General features: G+C 41.4%; 1 protein-coding gene across 2 annotated transcripts in view; it reads right to left on the reverse strand.

Moving 5' to 3' along the window:
* dusp3a (dual specificity phosphatase 3a) overlaps positions 1–18,839 on the reverse strand; it is a 51,103-nt gene that overhangs the window by 28,731 nt on the left and 3,533 nt on the right. For both annotated transcript variants that reach the window (XM_063037919.1, XM_063037921.1), the window contains exon 3: positions 3,287–3,513. In XM_063037919.1, coding sequence (XP_062893989.1) covers positions 3,287–3,513 — 227 coding nt within the window. The remainder of the gene's footprint in view (positions 1–3,286; positions 3,514–18,839) is intronic.

Below are 18,839 nucleotides of genomic sequence, written 5' to 3' on the forward strand. Positions count from 1 at the left end.
GCAAAAGCAGCATTTATTGCATATCCCTAAATGCACTTGATAAAGTGGATATAAGCAACTTCCTTGAACTGCTGCAGCTCACAACGAAGCATGCCCTCAACATTGCTGGGTTGGGCGTTCCAGGATTTAAATGCAGTGGAAGGACCAGGGATGTACTTCCAAGTCAGGATACTGTGCAGTTCTGGAGGGATCCTGAAGGTGAGGAGATCACAGGAACCTGCAGCCCTTCTCAATTCTGATGGTGAGTCTGAGACGTACCTTAGAGTACTTTGTGCGAGTAACCGGAGTTCATTTTGAAGATGGTACGCTCTGCAGTCACTCTGTGCCTGAGGTGGAGGGAATGAATACTTAATATGGTTAATAAGGTGTTAGTCAAGTAGGCTGCTTTGCCCTTGATGATGTTGAGCTTCCTGAGATTTTCTGGCACTACGCTCATCCAGGTAAGTAGCAACGACTCCATCACACTCTTTACTCGTACGTTGTAGATGGTAGAAAGGCCTTGTGATGTCAAGAAGCTCGTCACACATCACAAGAATTGTAACCACAGTGGTTATGTCACTGATCCAGCTGATTGTTAATGGTGGCCCCAGAATATTGATGGCAATGGTAATGTCAATAAGTGCCAAGTGTTGGCAGTTAACCAGTGATCAATAACAAAAATATTGCTTGAATAATATCCAAACTACCTGCCAAATGAGCCCAGCTGGCCTTTTGCCTTAAACTTTTCAAATCCAAATCACTTTCCAGTTCACTTAGCATGGATCTGCACAAAAGAATGGCAGTGCTTTCCTTTAAAACTCAACATCTTCAAGCCAAGCTACCAATATGGTGACCTCGCTGCAACTACAGAAAATGGTCTGAAAAAGCAAAGAAATAACCTCACTGCTCCAAAACCACTTAGAAGATTAAATATTGAACCTCACATGTTCTCCAATGACATAAATGGCTTTATAGGCCCATTGCATCCTAATTGAGACCAGTCATTAATCTAATCATTTGAGGCATATTTACTTGTAAGATTACTTCTTCAACATTGACAGGGAAAGATCACAGGCAAGTCTCATTCAGATAGCTGAAATATCTGTGGTGCATTCGTTTGTTGACCTTACTTGAAACAATAATTTACAGATTTCTCTGGTAAAATGCAAGTCATAAAAACAAAGTTATAAAAATATTTATAATTGCTCTCCGTTTAATCAGTGGTATACAGTGGTACTCTCTCTCTTTCCTCTACTTGAATGGATAGGACTGAATTTCCAGGGATGAATCAGGGGTTCAGAGTTTGCAAACCAGAACCGTCAGAGTACAAGGAGAAATGAGGCATTAAAATGTGCAGCTGCTAATCTCTTAGGTTGGAAGTGCTGTGCACATATCTTCCAGCATATTTTCTATTTTACTGCCTTGCTTATTGGTCCCAAATTCACAGTATTGACCTCTGAAGCATATTAGACAACTGAACCAACATTCAGGCTTACAAAATGCAAGTCTTAACAAAATGCAAAAATCTGCAGGTGGCATATATCTGAAATTAAAATAGAAATTTCTGGAAACACTCAACAAGCATGTAAGATCTGTGGAGTAAGAAACAAAAGGCTCATGTTTTAGGTTCATGATCTTGTACAATGCTGATTATCTCCAGCGTTTTCTGTTTTTATTTGTGGCCTTACCAGAACTTACCTGCAAGCCCAAAACTGCACCTTAACAAAAAGTACCATATGGCTTTGAACTTCAATATCATCATGAAAATATTTGTGCTACAAATAAGCTCACATTATAATGCACTATGGGAATGGCATTGTTGTTCAGTGTTAGTGTATCAACAAAGCCTCTTGATAGGCCTCAACTTCTTTGATTTCTTATGTTGCACTGTACCTTTGCCAAATATCATTTGTATTTTATCTGCAAATTAGATCAAATAACTTTCAGGTAAGTTAAATTTAGCATACAGAGATGAATAATGGTCCCTTGCATTCTGTGATCAGTATTTCAGAATTCGTCAACCTCCTAATCTTTTCCAGAGGAAATGCTGAACAGGTCATCAGAAAGTGGAGATCATTACAAGGTTACAGTTCAGAATTAAATAGCTAACATCAATCTCCATTATCTCCTAATGGTATTTATTATAAATTGCTGATGACCTATAGCTTTCAGATTCCCAATTTCCTTTTCCCTATTACTCAATTATTCCTATTACCATAAATTACAGAGCATTTTGAGACTGGAACTCTGCAGATATATCAACTTGTTGTCAATGCATAACACAGATGAATGATATTTCAGTGCCACCATACTGTTTTATATTCTGTTTAATTCAGTTCAATCCCTCAATTAATCTTGCTCCAAAATGCCAAGTATTAATAAATTATTTGCAAGGAAGAACAAAGGAATTTGATTTTTGCAAGACGGGAAGTGAAAGTACTTTTGATTCTGAATCAGTTAGTACACATGAAGAACAAATTTATTGTTGTTCCAGAGCATAAAGTGCCCATCTCTAATTGTTCTTAAACTAAGTCGCTTGCTTGGCTATATAAGTTAGGGGTTACCACAATCTTTTTCCCAGGGTCAGGAATCATGAACTAGAGGACATAAGTTTAAGGCGGGGAGGGGCAATTTAGTAGCAACCTGAGGGACATCTTACAAGATAGTGGCCAGTATATGGAATGAGCTGCCACAGGAAATGACTGAGGCAGGTACAATGACACCATTTGAAAGGGACATGATAGGAAAGGTATAGAGATATATGGGCCAATGCAGGTAAGGGGGACTAATTCAGATGGAAATCCTGATTGGCATGCACCATGTGGGCTGAATGGCGTTTTTTCCGTGCTGTATGACTCTCCGTCTCTAATGAACCATCTGGAGTCACAATTAACCCATGCTGGGCAGTAAAGAGGGATTACCTCCCTCAAGATATCAGGTTTTTAACTGATACTTCTTTTTATTCTACTCTTTATACAAATAACTTAATTAAATAAATTTAATTTATTTAGTTTTCCCTAGCTACCATAATGGATAGGGATTTCTTGAGGCAATATGTTGTAACTTCATACAGTACATCAATAATTTGGTGGACAACTGGCTTGTATTAGCAATTAGTTCGATGTAAGCCTACATGGAAGCTTGATTTTCTAATCGAAACTAAACTAAGCTAAGCTTGATTTTCCTTTTGAAAAAAAGATTAACCTAATGCTTTATATGGCAACAAGTTGTGCAATTGAGATGACAAATTCACAGATAAAACAGCAAGTTATCTATAGTAACAGTTCAGCTACACACTTTGACTCACCATCCTTTTGTGCCAAGGCCTTGTCAATGAAGTCAGCAGCTTCTTCAAAATATGCACTCAGGTCAAATGCTTCTGTGTCGTTGGCTCTAATTCCATGGTATGTTATCCCTGACCCTGCGTAGAACTCCGCACTGGTGTTAACGTGCATGAATGAGTTGCCTTCTGCACTGTTCAACACATGTGTTATCCCCAATCGCTCTAACCTCATAAGATTTTGTGCAACAAATCTGAAAAATAAAAGATTAAAAAAATAGCCTTAGACTCTCAAAGGTTTTTGAAACTAATGTTGGAGGTCACAGATCTGAACCGTCAGCTAGGGTTCCTTCTCCAGAGATGCCGCTCGGTTTGCTGAGAAACTAACAGTCACAAGGCCATAGAAAAGTAGAACACAGAAACAGGCCATTTGGCCCATCCAGTCCATACAGAAGCCACTTAAACCGCCTGCTCCGATCAACCTGCACTGGGACCACTGCCCTCCATACCCCCCACCATGCATGTATCTATCCAAACATCATTTAAACGTTGAAATCGAGCTCGCAAGCACCACTTGTGCTAGCAGCTCATTCCACACTCTCACCACCCTCTGAGTGAAGAAGTTTCCCCTCATATTCCCTTAAACTTTTCACCTTTCATCCTTAACCCATGACCTCAGGCTGCAGTTCCATCCAATCTCAGTGGAAAAAGTCTGTTTGCATTTACCCTATCTCCTCTCAATCTTCTACGTTCTAAGGAATAAAGTCCTAACCTATTCAATCGTTCCTTATAACTCAGGTACTCCAGTCCCAGCAATATCCTTGTAATTTTTCTCTGTACTCTTTCAACCTTTTTTTCACATCTTTCCTGTAGTTAGGTGACCAAAACAGCACACAATACTGCAAATTAGGCCCCGCCAATGTTTATACAGCTTCAACATAACATCCCATCTCCTGTATTCAATACTTTGATTTACGAAGCTCAGTGTAGCAAAGCATTCTTTGCAACCCTATCTACCTGTGACACCACTTTCAACAAATTATGGGCCTGTATTCCCAGATCCCTTTGTTCTACCACACTCCTCAGTGTCCTACCGCTCACTGTATAAGACCCACCCTGGTTGATCCTACCAAAGTACGACAAAGGTCTATAATTTCCTGGTTTCTGTTTAGAACTTTTTTAAACAGCGGCACAACTTTGGCTGTCTTCCAATCCTCCTGGTACCTCACCTGTCACTAAGGATGATTTAAATATCTTTGCAGGAGCCCTGGCAATTTCTGCACTTGCCTCTCAAAGGGTCCGAGGGAACACCTTGTCAGGCCCTGGTGATTTATCCACCCTGATTTGCCTCAAGACAGCAAACACCTCCTCCTCTAATCTGTATAGGATCCATGAAGTTGATACCTCTTCGCCTCACTTCTATAGACTCTATGTCTGCTTCCTCAGTAAATACAGACACAAAATATTTATTTAAGATCTTCCCCATCTCTTTTCGATTACCATTTTGGTCTTCCAGAGGACCAACTGTGTCCCTTACAATCATTTTGCTCTTAAAATATCTGTAGAATCCCTTAGGATTCTCTTTCACCTTGTCTACTAAGCAACCACGTGCCTTCTTTTAGTCCTCCTGATTTCTTTAACTATTCTCTTGCATTTCTTATACTCTGTAAGAACCTCATTTGTTCCTACCTGCCTATACCTGTTATGCAATTCTCTTTCTCTGAACCATGGCCTCAATATCTCTTGAAAACCAAGGTTCCCTACACTTGTTTTATTCTGACAGGCACATACAAGCTTTGTATTCTCAAAATTTCGCTTCTGAAGGCCTCCCACTTACCAAGTACACCTTTGCCAGAAAACAGCTGGATCCAATCCACACTTGCCAGGTCATTTCTGACACCATGAAAATTGGCCTTTCTCCAATTTAGAATCTCAACCCATGGACCAGACCTATCTCTTTGCATATTTACTTTGAAACTAATGGCATTGTGGTTACTGGATGCAAAGTGTTCCTCTTTACATTCTGATGAAGGAAACTTTCCTGAACACATTTGTCAAACTCTATCCCACCTGTTCCTTTTACAGCATGGGAGTCCCAGTCAATATGTGTAAAGTTAAGCAACACACACAAAACGCTGGATGAACTCAGCAGGCCAGGCAGCATCAATAGAAAAGAGTAAACAGTCAACGTTTTGAGCAGAGACCCTTTGGCAGGACTGGAGAAAAAAAGCTGAGGAGTAGATGTAAAAGGTTGGAGAGTCGAGAGAGAAACACAAGGTAAAAGGTGAAACTTGAAGGGGGAGGGATGAAGTAAAGAGCTGGGAAGTTGAGTGGTGAAAGAGATACAGGGCTGGGGAAGAGAGAGTCCAAAAGGAGAGAACAGAAGGCCATGGAAGGAAGAAAAGGGGGGGGGGGGAGGAGCACCAGAGGGATGGGCAGGCAGGAGATAAGGTGAGAAAAGGAAAAGGAGATGGGAAATGGTGAAGGAGAGGGGGAGTGGGGGGCATTATCGGATGTTCGAGAAACCAATGCTCATGCCATCAGGTTGGAGGTTACCCAGACGGAATATAAGGAGTTGTGCCTCCAGCCTAAACGTGGCCTCATCGCAACAGTAGAGGAGGCCATGGATTGACATATGGGAATGGGAAGTGGAACTAAAATGGGTGGTCACTGGGAGATCCCACTTTTTCTGATGGATGGAGCTTAAGTGCTCGATGTCCGGTGCTCCTGCTGTGGCCTCCTGAATATCGGCGAGACCCAACATAGATTGAGAGACTTCGTTAAGTACCTGTGAATCATCTGCCAGAAAAAGCGGGATCTTCCATTGGCCACCCATTTTAATTCCGCTTCCCATTCCTATGTCAATCTACGGCCCCCTCCACTGTCATGATGAGGCCACACTTAGGGTGCAGGAACAACACCTTATATTCCATTTGGGTGGCCTCCAACCTGTTGGCATGAACATCGATTTCTCGAACTTCCAGTAATGCCACCACTCCCCCACCCCCACCATTTCCCATCCCCTTTTTCCCCTCTCACCTTATCTCCTTGCCCATCCATTGCCTCCCTCTGGCACTCCTCCCCCCTTTTCTTTCTTCCATGGCCTTCTGTCTCTTTCACCAATCAACTTCCCAGCTCTTTACTTCATCCCTCCCTCTCCACATTTCCCTTATCACCTTGTGTTTCTCTCTCCCCTCCCCCACCTTTTAAATCTACTCCTCAGCTCTTTTTCTCCAGTCCTGCCGAAGGGTCTCAGCCCGAAATGTTGACTGTACTTTTTTTCTAGATACTGCCTGGTCTGATGAGTTCCTCCAGCATTTTGTGTGTGTTGCTTGGATACCTTTCTTATTTCTCAGCTCCACCCATAACGTCTCACTAGATGAATTTGTCAGTCTGGCCTGACAAAGCACTGCCTTGATATCTTCCCTGACTAGTAATGCCAGCCCACTCCTTTAGTTCTGTTGCGTCTAAAACAACGGAACCCCAGAATATTGAGCCGCCAGTCTTGCCCCTCCTACAATCAAGTCTCACTAATGGCTACAATGTCATAATTCCAGGTGTTGATCTATACCCGAAGCTCAACTGTCTTTCCTATGATACTTTTTGAATTGAAATACATGCACCTCAGGATACTAGCCACACCATGCTCAATCTTTTGATTCTTGACTTTGTCAGGGGGTCTTACCAGCATCTGTCTCCACAACCTCTCCATGAACTGTTCTGGCACTCTGGTTCCCGTCCCCCTACAACTCTAGTTTAAATCCCATCGTGCAGCACTAGCAAACCTTCCTGTTTAGGTGTAAACAATCATGTCCGTACAGATCTCACCTTCCCTGGAAGAGACCCCAATGATCCAAAGATCCTATGCCCTCCCTCCTACCCCAACTCCTTAGCCATGTGTTAAACAGTGTAAACTTCCCATTTCTGGCCTCACTAGCACGTGGCATGGGTAGCAATCCTGAGATGACAACCGCGGAGGTCCTGCCCTTTAACTTAGCACCTAACTCCCGGAACTTCCTTTGCAGAACCTTGTCACTCGTCCTACCCATATCATTGGTACCTACACAGACCACGACCTCTGGCTGTTCACCCTCCCACTTAAGAATGCTGAAGACTTGATCCAAAATATACTGGACCCTGGCATCCGGGAGGCAACATACCATCCAGGAATCTTGTTCTTGCCCACCTTAACTACAAAATCCCCTATCACCACAACTCACCTTTTCTCCTTCTTTCTCTTTTGAATCACAAAGTCAAATTCAGTACCAGAGACCTGACCGCTGTGACTTTCCCCTGTTAGGTCATCCCCCCGACAGTATTCAAAGTGATGCACCTGTTGTTGAGGGGGATGGCACAGGGTTACTCTGCAATGGCTGTTAAACCCTTTCCCCTTTCTGACTGTCTCTCAGTTTCCTGTGTCCTGCACCTTCAGTGTAACTACCTTCCTATATGTCCTATCTGTCACTCCCTCAGCCTCCCGAATGATCTGGAGTTTATCCAGTTCCAGCTCCAACTCCTTAATGTGGAGTGTTAGAAGCTGCAGCTGGATGCACTTCTCACAGGAAGGCAGGGAGACACTGGAGGTCTCCCTGTTTTCCTACATCCTGCAAGAGGAGCATTCCACTACCCTGCCTGGCATCTCTGCTGTTCTAACTGAGCAAGTGTAAAAAAGGGGAGGGGAGAGAACCTCCACCTACAGCTTTTTTTTTGCCATCTCTGACTGAATCCTCAAAGAGCTGAAGCCTCAAAATCTCCACTCTAACTCTGTCCACTCCAACAATGCCCACTCTGCTTTTCCAGCCTTACTTTAATTTGTTCTTGTCAATCAAGCCCAAGCACTGATTGGCCCCTGCTCAAAGCTCCAGAACTGCTGCAAGTTGTTGTCTTTTCTACTTGATCAGCAAAGATTCTAAAGTTTTCTGGTTTTGTTGTACATGTTCCAATCTACAGTACTTTGTCTTTAAAAATTATTTACTGACAGGCTTAACAGGTGAAACAAAATTGCCCCACAGTCAAAATATCCGCCTCATATGTTTGCTAATTCCACTGCACTGGATTGGATTCTACACTAATTAAAATTTACTCCAAATTGCCATAATAGCAGCATTAACTGAAATTGTGTTTCCCATTTGGAATATTTTTATTTCCATGTGTTTTGAAAGGGTGAAAGGAGCAACTTCCATAAGGCTTCCTGATAAGACCTGAGGTTAACTCTATCCTCAGATGCTGCCTGACCTGCTAGGTACTTACAATCCATTCAGTTTACATTTTGCTTTTTTTAAAAAAACTTTTGAAAGAGAAATGAATAAACACTTAAAACGGAGAAATTTGCAGGGCTGTGGGTAAAGAGCATGGAAGTGGAGTTAATTGAATTTGCCAGAGTTACAATAATAGAAATCATTCCCTTTTGCCCTATACAATCCCATCGTAGAATTAGCTATAAAAAATATGGCAGAAATGTGAAAGTACTGTTTAACCGAGAGTCAATTACCGTCCAGTTGTGAAATGAGTCCTTTGGCTCTCCAACTGGCCTGTGTTGTGGGGATGAATGTTTTAAGCAGACAACTGTATAGGGCAGAAGATGGAACAGCTGGAAGCAAGAGACCATTGAACAGTATCTCTAGATTTTACTCTACTGCCTCAAGTATTTACAGGAATAAGTAAAGATGAATTACAAACAGAACCAAAATACTACTAAAAGCAAACAATACTAGAAACATTCAGAGGACCAAATGGAGAGAGGGGGGTAAAAAACACCTAATGACTTGCTGGAATCCTCAGCATTTCCTTTAATTAGAGATTCTCAGGAAGTGGTATTTGGTATAATGCATTTTCATCGTCTTTTATTTTCTCTCTCTCTGAACTTGTTTGCAATCTTTAGCAAACCAACATCACCCTCTCTCATTTGACACTAATATGAGTGAATTATATTTTTATTGCTCCCCCACCTATCACAGACATTTCTCTTTGTTCACCTGACCCTTTCCCCCTTCAATGCAACCTAAAGCAAGCCTGTTTTCCCAGTGCATTCAAAAGGCCATCATTTTGAAACGTTAACTCAGTCTCATTCTCCATTGATGCTGCCCAATGCTTAGAGTAGTTTGAACATTTTCTGAGTTTATTTCACAGGTATAACATCTGTAACTTTTTGCTTTTTAATTCAAATACTATAGATGCAAGACATCTGAAGCCAAATCAAATATTCAACATATCAGGCTGCATCTGCAGCAAGTAAAACAGCTTTAAAGTCAATGACATTTCATTAAAACCGGGCAAGGTTGGAAGGAAAACAAGGTTACGTTGCAGAGTTAAGGCAAGAGATGGAGTACCACTTCCCTAGTAATGCTCCCCAACTCTTTCTATGCTGCATTGACGACTGCATTGGCGTTGCATCAGGCACTCTTGCTGAGCTCATCAATTTCATCAACTTTACCTCTGGCGCTACAATAGCGTAGTGGTTAACACGATGCTATTACAGCTCAGGGCTTACCGAAGTCTGGAGTTCAATTCCGACACCATTCTGAGGAGTGTCTGTACATCCTCCCCAAGGAATGCATAGGTTTCTCTGGGTCCTCCAGTTTCCGCCCACACTCCAAAGGTGTACAGGGTCGGTTAATTGGTCATTGTAAATTGTCTCTGATTTGGTTAAGGCTAATCGGGTTTGTTGGGGGTTGCTGGGCATGGCTCAGAGGGCCAGAAGGGCCTATTCTGCATTGTATTGCTAAATAAATATATCTCTGTCTCCACTTAAGACTGCTGAATGCAGCTCATTACCTAATAGGAGCAAGGAACCACTGCCTCACCTTAAAGCATTATAATGTAGCCCTGGATGACAGGAAAGGAAGAGGTAAAAGCCAGATTTTACATTTCCTGCATTTGTGGAGAAAGGTGCCACGGGAAACAAGAGTGGGTGTCAGTAGTAATGAAAAAGCTAAAATGTCCAAGCAGAAGTGATCCCTTTGGAATTTTGAAGGGCAGTGGGGGGGGGGGTAGGGGGAGACAGGAAAATTTGGACAGAGTTACTAAATGGTGTGTTAGCTAAAGTGAAGTACCAAAGTAAACTTGGGATAATTATTTCCCCAGTTTGCAGCATCAATCCAACCCTTCAAATGCATTCATTTTGGTTTTACTCTTTGGCAGAGTTTCAACTAGAATTGAAAAGCAAACAATTGCAGATGCTGAAAACCTGAGATATAAAGCAGATTCTGGAAATACTGTACTCAGTATGTTAGGCGGCACCTGTCGAAAAAGAAACAGCCAGTGTTTCAGGCCGATAACCTTTTGTGAGACCTTGATAATAAAAGCAAAATGCCAGAGACACACAGTATTTTGGCAAACTTTGCTAGAACTTTGATAATGCTGATTTTTCTTTAACATCACAGGAAGCAAAACAGAGAACTGACCAAACTTGTCCCTGCCCTTATATTCCCCAGACAAGCGATCACAGCTTTTGTTGCCAAATGAAAGCATGAAATTCAGATTATTTTACCCTATCAATTAAAAGGAGGGTAATTAAGTATGACCATATTAGTCAAACTGTAAAAAGATCCACTGACTAAACCAGTAGTACAAGTACACCCAGAAGAGGCAGATCATCAAAAATACTGCACATCACTTGCTCAGTTCTGCAGTATCAACTATTACCTTTAATTAATACATCTTAATTATTACATTCACTTTTCACCTTGTATAAGATTTCTATTGTAACTTATATGAATCCCTGATTATAAATCTATAATTTGTACACATTCGCCACAGAAATTGAATGTAACTCCTTCATGACTATTTCGGTAATAACTAATCCATAGTTTTTAAAAAGTATGAAACAAATATAAATCTTTGTCTTTTTTTAAACTTGCGGATTATTCAGGACCTAGGCACTTCTGGCCTAGGCCTAAACGCCCTTGAAAGGATGGGGGTGAACTATTGCTGTCCTTCATGGTGCTTCTGAGATGGGGGTTACAGGATTTAGACCTTATAAGATAAAGGAATGTCAACATACTGTATTTCTGAGTCAAGATGGTATATGGCCTCCAGTCTCCATTGTGATAAGCTGGACTCTTGACCTCACCTCATTATGGCCTTGCACTATATTGTCTGCCAGCACTGCACATGCTCTGTAACTGTAACATTTTATTCTGCTTTTGTTTTTCCCTTATACTATCTCAATGCACTGTTGTAATAAAATGATCTGCAAGGACGGAATGCAAACCTAAGTTTTCACTGTACCTCAGAACATGCAACAATAATAAACCAACTTACCAAGATGTAGATGGTAGTGCTGTCATCTGCCCGAGTCCTTGGTGATGAAGGGTGCAGGTTTTGGGAGGTGCTGTTAAAGTTGTCTGGGTGAGTCGCTGAAATGTGTCTTGTAACTGGCACATGCCACAGCCACTCTGCTTCAGTGGCGGAGGGAATGAATATTCAGGGTGGTGAATGAGGTGGGCTGCTATGTCCTGGAAATGTGGAGCTTCTTCAGTTTTATCCCCACTGAATTCATTCAGGCAAGTGGAACACTTTTCATCACACTCTAACTTGTTGAGTGCAAATGGTGGAAAAACACTGGGGTGTCAGGAGGTGAATCACTTTCCACAGGATTCCAGATTTCTGATTTGCTCTTTAACCACAGTATTTATGTGGTTCATCCAGGTAAGATGTTGGTTAATGGTGACCACTAGGACTTTGATGGTGAGGACTCAGCCATGGTAATGCTGAATTTACTTAGTACATCTACTTTCTTGTCCCTTAACTTTCTCCTCTTCAGGTAGTACCTTATGCTTACACACAGACCAAGGACATCAGAAGGTCTTCAATCTCTCAGTCCAAAGTGAGCTTTTTTCTTAAACACAAGAGAATCTGCAGATGCTGGAAATCCAAAGCAATACACACAAAAAGCTGGAGAAACCCAGCAGGTCAGGCAGCATTTATGGAGGGGAATAAACAGTCGACATTTCGGGCCGAGCCACAGCATCGGCCGTTTATTCCCCTCCATAGATGCTGTCTGACCTGCTGAGTTTCTCCAGCATTTTCTGTGTGAGCCTTTTCTTTCTGTTGGTAGTGAACAAAAGGAGGCTTCATCTGGAGGACAGGAAAATTTCAAATGTCACTCCACTTTTCAAGAAGGGAAAGAGGCAAAAGAAAGGAAATTATAAGGCAGTTAGTCTAATCTCTGTGGTTGGGAAGATGTTGGAGTCAATTATTAAGGATGTGGTTTCAGGGTACTTGGAGGCACATGATAAAATAGGCCAAAGTCAGCATGGGTTTCCTTCAGGGGAAATCTTGCCTGGTAAATCTGTTGGAATTCTTTGAAGAAATAACAAGCAGGATAGACAAGGGAGAATCAGTGAATGTTGTGTACTTTGTTTTTCAGAAGGCCTTTGACAAAGTGCCACATGAGGCTCCTTAACAAGTTAAGAGCCCATAGTGTTACCGGGAAGATATTAGCCTGGATAGAGCATTGGCTGATTGGGAGGCAAAGAGTGGGAATAAAGGGGGCCTTTTCTGGTTGGCTGTCGGTGACTAGTGGTGTTCCACAGGGGTTTGTGTTGGGACAACTTCTTTTTGAGTTATATGTCAATGATTTGGATGACGGATTTGATTGCACTGTGGCCAAGTCTGCGGACAATATGAAGATACGTGGAGGGGCAGGTGTGTTGAGGAAGTAGAGAAACTACAGAAAGGACTTAGACAGATTAAGAGAATGGGCAAAGAAATGGCAGATAGAATACAGTGTTGGGAAGTGTATGGTTATGCGCTCTGGTAGAAGAAATAAAAGCGTAGACTATTTTCTAAATGGAGAAGAAAATTCAAAAACCTGAGGACTTGTGAGTCCTCATGCAGGATTCTCTAAAAGTTAATTTACAGGTTCAGTTAGTGGTGAGGAAGGCAGGTGCAATGTTAGCATTCATTTCGAGAGGACTAGAATATAAATGAAAGAATGTAATGTTGAGGCTTTATAAGGCACTGGTGAGGCCTCATTTCGAGTACTGTGAGCAGTTTTGGGCCCCTTATCTAAGAAAGGATGTGCCAAGGTTGGAAAGAGTTCAAAGGAGGTTCACAAAAATGATTCTGAGATTGAAAGGCTTATCACATGAGGAGTGTTTGATGGCTCTGAGCTGTACTCAATAGAATTCAGAAGAATTAGGGGGGAATCTCATTTGAGTGTTGCAAGGCCTCGATAGAATGGAGGTGGAGAGGATGTTTCTTATGTTGGGGCAGTATAATGGCGAAGGGCACAGCCTCAGAATAGAGGGATGTCCAGTTAGAACAGAGATGAGGAATTTCTTTAGCCAGAGAATGGTCAATCTGTGGAATTCATTGCCACAGGCAACTGTGGAGGCCAAGACATTGGGTATATTTAAGGCAGAAACTGATAAGATTCTTCATTAGTCAGGGCATGAAGGGAAATGGGGAGAAAGCAGGAGATTGGGGCTAAGAGGGAAATGGATCAGCCATGATGAAATGACAGAGCAGACTCGACGGGCTAAATGGCCTAATTCTGCTCCTATATCTCGTGGTCTTATCATCTACACGAGCTTGAAGATTAAAAGATTCAAGATTCAAGTATATTTATTTTCAAAGAATGTATAAATTATACACCTTGAGATTTATTTGCTTACAGGCAGCCACAAAGCAAGCAAACAAAAGCAAAGTATTAATTATCAACCTCCTCAAGTTAGGACAGCAGAGTGGTGCAGTTACCAGAGCTGCTATTTCACAGCTCCAGCCACCTGAGTTCCATCCTGATTGCTGGTGCTGTCTACGTGGAGTCTGCATGTTTACTCTGAAGGGTCCTTCAATTTCCTCCCACAGCCCAAAGAAGTGCATGCTAGTTATTCATATAGCTACTGTAAAATACCACTTACTAAGTGGATGGTGGGAGATCAGTCAGTGCAGATCAGTAATAGCATCTTCTTGACGACAATCAACACAGGCACACATCCAGGGTGCATGCTTAGCCCACCACTCTACTCTCTCTGCACTCATGACTTGTGACTAACTACAGTTCAAATGCCATCTAAGTTCACCAAATGACACCGTTATTATTGTCAGACTCTCAGACGGTGATGTGGAGGCACACAAGAGTGAGACAGACAGATCAGCTAGTTGAATGGTGTGCAATAACAATTTTGCATTCAATGTCAGCATAGTCAAGAAATTGCATGTGAATTTCAAGAAGGAGGAACCAGGAGAATGCACACCAGTCCTCACTGAGGAGTCAGAGGTGGCAAGGTGAGCAGCTTCAAGTTTCAAGTTCTGGAGGCGGGGGGGGGGGGGGGAGGTCAACAGCTCAGAGGATCTATCTTGGGCCGAATACGTTGATGGAATCACGAGAAAAGCACGTCAGCAGCTGTACCTCATTCGGAGTTTTGAGAGATCTGTTATGTCACCGAGGACTCTTGCATGTATGGTGAAACAGCCATTCTGACTGGTTGCATCACCGCCTGGTATGGAGCCTACAATGTGCAGGATCAAAAGAGGGTTCTTGGCTTAGCAGTTTCATGGCCTCAACCCTCTCCAGAGGTGGCTTCCATCATTAAGGAACATCACCATACTGGACATGCCCTCTTCTCATTACTATCATCAGGAGACAAGAGCCTGAAGATCCACACTCAACATTTTAGGAACAGCTTCCTTCCCTATGCCATTAGATTTCTGAGTGATCCACAAACACTACCTCTTTTGCACTATTTATTTTTTTCTAACTTACAGTAATTTTTGCTACATGTCTTGCACTGTACTGCAACCACAAAACACTCACAACATATGTCAGTGATAATATACCTGATTCTGACTCTGTTATAGAAATAGATTACAGTGAAAACTAGTGGGGAAATGGGATTGGTTAGTGAACTGGCACAGACTCAATGGGCCCAATGGCTTTGTGAGGAAATATAAGATACAGACAGTAACAGAGTGGCCAGTCTTAGCTGATCACATTCGATCAAATATACAACAGGCAGCATTCTACACTTGCATTAACAGGGAGCTTACTTTTGTTTCAATAACTAAAAAGTACAATAAGGACAAACAGCAAGTGAAATTTTTTTTGAATTTTTTTTTCTAAAAATCATTGGATTCTGAGACGGTAGGAGGTGCCTGAAGTCTGTCTGATGACAGCATACCTCAGCTTTTCCCTGGACTACTCTGCAATGTGACATGCTGAGTGATTATTCAATGTTTTTCAAGACTTTTTCCAAAGGTTTACATTTGCAAATTGTACAAAATTGTGCAAAACTGCAAGAGTCCGGAAAAGTCAGGCATGTTTAACAGCCTCTCCAGAGATGATCTGCCTGCTCACCAAGTGGTCTGCGCTCTCACAAACAGTGCAGCAAACCAGCAGCTGTCTGCCACTGTGAACTGACGTGATTTCTATAATTAGCTGTGTATGTTCCCGGCAGATGTAGCATTTCACTTGGGCCATATTACTGTTATTAATAAGTAAATGAATCTGACCACACTTTAAAATCCTACTACATTCCTTTCTAATGAACTGTTTAATTTGAAGTAAATTTCAGCTGTAATAAATGCAACAGTACTAAAGAAGATATACATACAAACATGAATTCATGTTGAAATCATTGTAATAAAGAGCAGAATAAACCATATGACCTTGAAAGGAATATTTCAACATGCAAATACTCTTAGGTGGTCCTAAAAATAAAATGACTTAAAAAGCATCAGAAATAATCTTCTTGTTTATGAGTTCCATCTCAGCAAGGCATCCGAGAATGATTACTTGCCACATAAAGAAATTACATTAGTGTAAATGGGTGGTTGAAGGTCAGTATACATTCAGTGGCCACTTTATTAGGTACACCTGTACACCTGCTTGAAATGTAAATGCTTGTTAATGTACTTTGATAATAAATTTGCTTTGAAATATCTAATCAGCCAATCATGTGGCAGCGACTCAAGGCATAAAAGCATGCAGTCATGGTCAAGAGGTTCAGTTATATTTCAGACCAAACATCAGGATGGGGAAGGAAATGTAATCTAAGTGACTTTGACTGTGGAATTATTGTTGGTGCCAGAAGGGGTGGTTTGAATATCTCAGAAACTGCTGATCTTCTGGGATTTTCATGCACAACAGTCTCTGGAGACTTTTACCAAAGGTTTATGTTTGTATATTGTACAAAATTGTGCAAAACTACAAGAGTATGAACGTCCAGTTAGCAGCAGTTCTTTGGCCGAAAATGCCTTGTTCATGAGAAAGGTCAGAGGAGAATGGCCCAGACTGGTTCAAGCTGACAAGAAGGTGACAGTAACTCAAATAACCACACGTTACAACAGTGGTGTGCAGAAGAGCATCACTGAACACACGTCAAAACTTGAAGTGGATCAGCTACAGCAGCAAAAGATTTCAAGCATACACTCGAAGGGCTGAAGGGCTGTTTCAATGCTGTACCTCTCTGTGACTCGTTGCCTCAAAGTGCCAGTTTTCATTGATTTTACCAATTAAAATTTTGTAGCAGTGAATCTATCTCTATTTCCCCTTGAAGTGTACACTAAGTATCATTCTCCAATGAGAAGTTTGACTATCCAAGTCACTTAAAAGTGCAAGGGTGAAACATGTTTCTTAAGCTAAGGCTAAGTTCTGTGAAGAAGTTGTGAGATGAAAGACTCTTGCCTGTAACCCACTCATCCAGCATGTCCTTTTGAATAAACAGCAACCCGGTCAATGAAAGCCACCTTCCCACAGGTTGTGGGAAATGAAGTGAATGCGGGTCACCAATGGACTGAGAGTTCCAGAATCACACTGATTGGCATCAAGAATCATGTTCCAACCCTCATTTTCATTTTCTGATTTTATGTGTGATATAAAGAGCCCTAGAAAAAACATGCCAAGGATTCATTTGTACATATCAAACAGGCTACTGTTTATGGGATAAAGCAAAGGTCAAGCTACTGGACTCACTTTGTGATGAACTATGCATACCCAACTCAAACAAGCAACCAATAATACCCTCCAAATCAGTTTGTTGAAAGCAGACAAGTTCTTCAAGCTCTGTATCTATGTTTTCCAGTCTTCATGAAGAACAGATTTCTTCTAACTATTCTTCTATTGTCTTCTAACTTTCCACTGTATGTAATTAAGTCACCAAGTCACCTTAATACATAATTATTTGTAGCTCAAACCAATGTATGTATATGGAAAGATCCAAAGGTGAAACCTGTTTACTGACAGAATTCTATTAATATAGGGTTTTCGAAGTAAACTAGTTTTTTGGTATTTTATCAGAGGCAAAAGAATTTCTGCGCAAATGTGATTATTTAGATCTCATTCTATCCTTCATTAACAATGATGCCGTAACATACAAAAGTGAGTTAGAACATGGCTAGGTAAATGACAGACGCACCATATCAACCACAATTAATGTTTCTGATGAAGAAATCTGGTGGGGAACTTTTCACAACGGTCACTATCCGTTATTCCTCATATCAGCTTTTCTCCAATGTCAGAGATAGTGTGAAGATGCCTATACATAATTTGCAGACGCCAGGACATTTGGGCCTATTTTTATTCTGTGAAAGACGACCCGACACAGTAATTCAGCTGTGCTACAGCTAAAATAAATTGCAATCTGTACACATTTTGTCTCCTATGTACCGACGTCCCCTCCAGTGTCTTGTTTTACCTCAAAATCCAAAATTAAATGGTATTGTGAGTTATAAATTGCACACAAAACTAACACGAGTTACTTTCTGTTGAAATAAATTATACTCTTTCATTTGCTCCACTCTACAATCAGATCATGACTCCACCTGCGATGCGTAATCCTTGCTACACTCTCATTATAGAAATCTGTCCACGTGCCTATTTCACCTTCACAGATTACAACTGACACAGCATCTATGGCATGTTGTGGACAAGGTTCCAGGTTTCCACTTAGCACTGTGTAAAAACGTATTTTCTGTTTTCTCCCTTCCACTTACTCAAGGTATTTATCAGGAGCGCTGCGTATGCATTGTCAAGGATCCCTCCCATCTGTCCTACAATCTCTTTGACCCCCTACCATCAAGCAGGAGGTACCACAGCATTAGGGCAAGAACTGGGAAACAGCTTCTTCCCCCAGTCCATGAGACTACTGAACTCTCTGCCACCAACTACCTCTCATTACGTATGAAGCGCCAGTAGTAGTACTGCCTACTTTTTTAACTTGTGTCATAAATGTACCTGATGCTAAATGTCAATCTTCTGGAACATATTTATTATTTGTTAATTTATTTGTGGTAATATTACCTTATGTGTTGTGTGTGAGTCTTAAGTACTATTTTGTGCACCTTGGTCCAGAGGAACATTGCTTCATTTGACAGTATATGTGTAAACAGTTGAAATGACAATGAACTTGAACTTCTTGGTGTTGACTCTGTGTTCAGACACTATGGCTTCTCAATTACAATGAGCTAATAATTTGCCCCTTTGTTTCATATTCTCCAGCCAGAAGAAATGGTTTATTTTCATTTACTCTATGAAAGCCTTTGATTTCCATTGGCAGAGCCGAATTTTATGCAATTATCTGAAAATTCAACCACTTAAGACCAAAAGACATAGGAGCAGAATTAGGCCATTCAGCCC

This window comes from Mobula hypostoma, chromosome X1, assembly GCF_963921235.1.
Source record: "Mobula hypostoma chromosome X1, sMobHyp1.1, whole genome shotgun sequence".
In the NCBI taxonomy this organism is placed as follows: Eukaryota; Metazoa; Chordata; class Chondrichthyes; order Myliobatiformes; family Myliobatidae; genus Mobula; species Mobula hypostoma.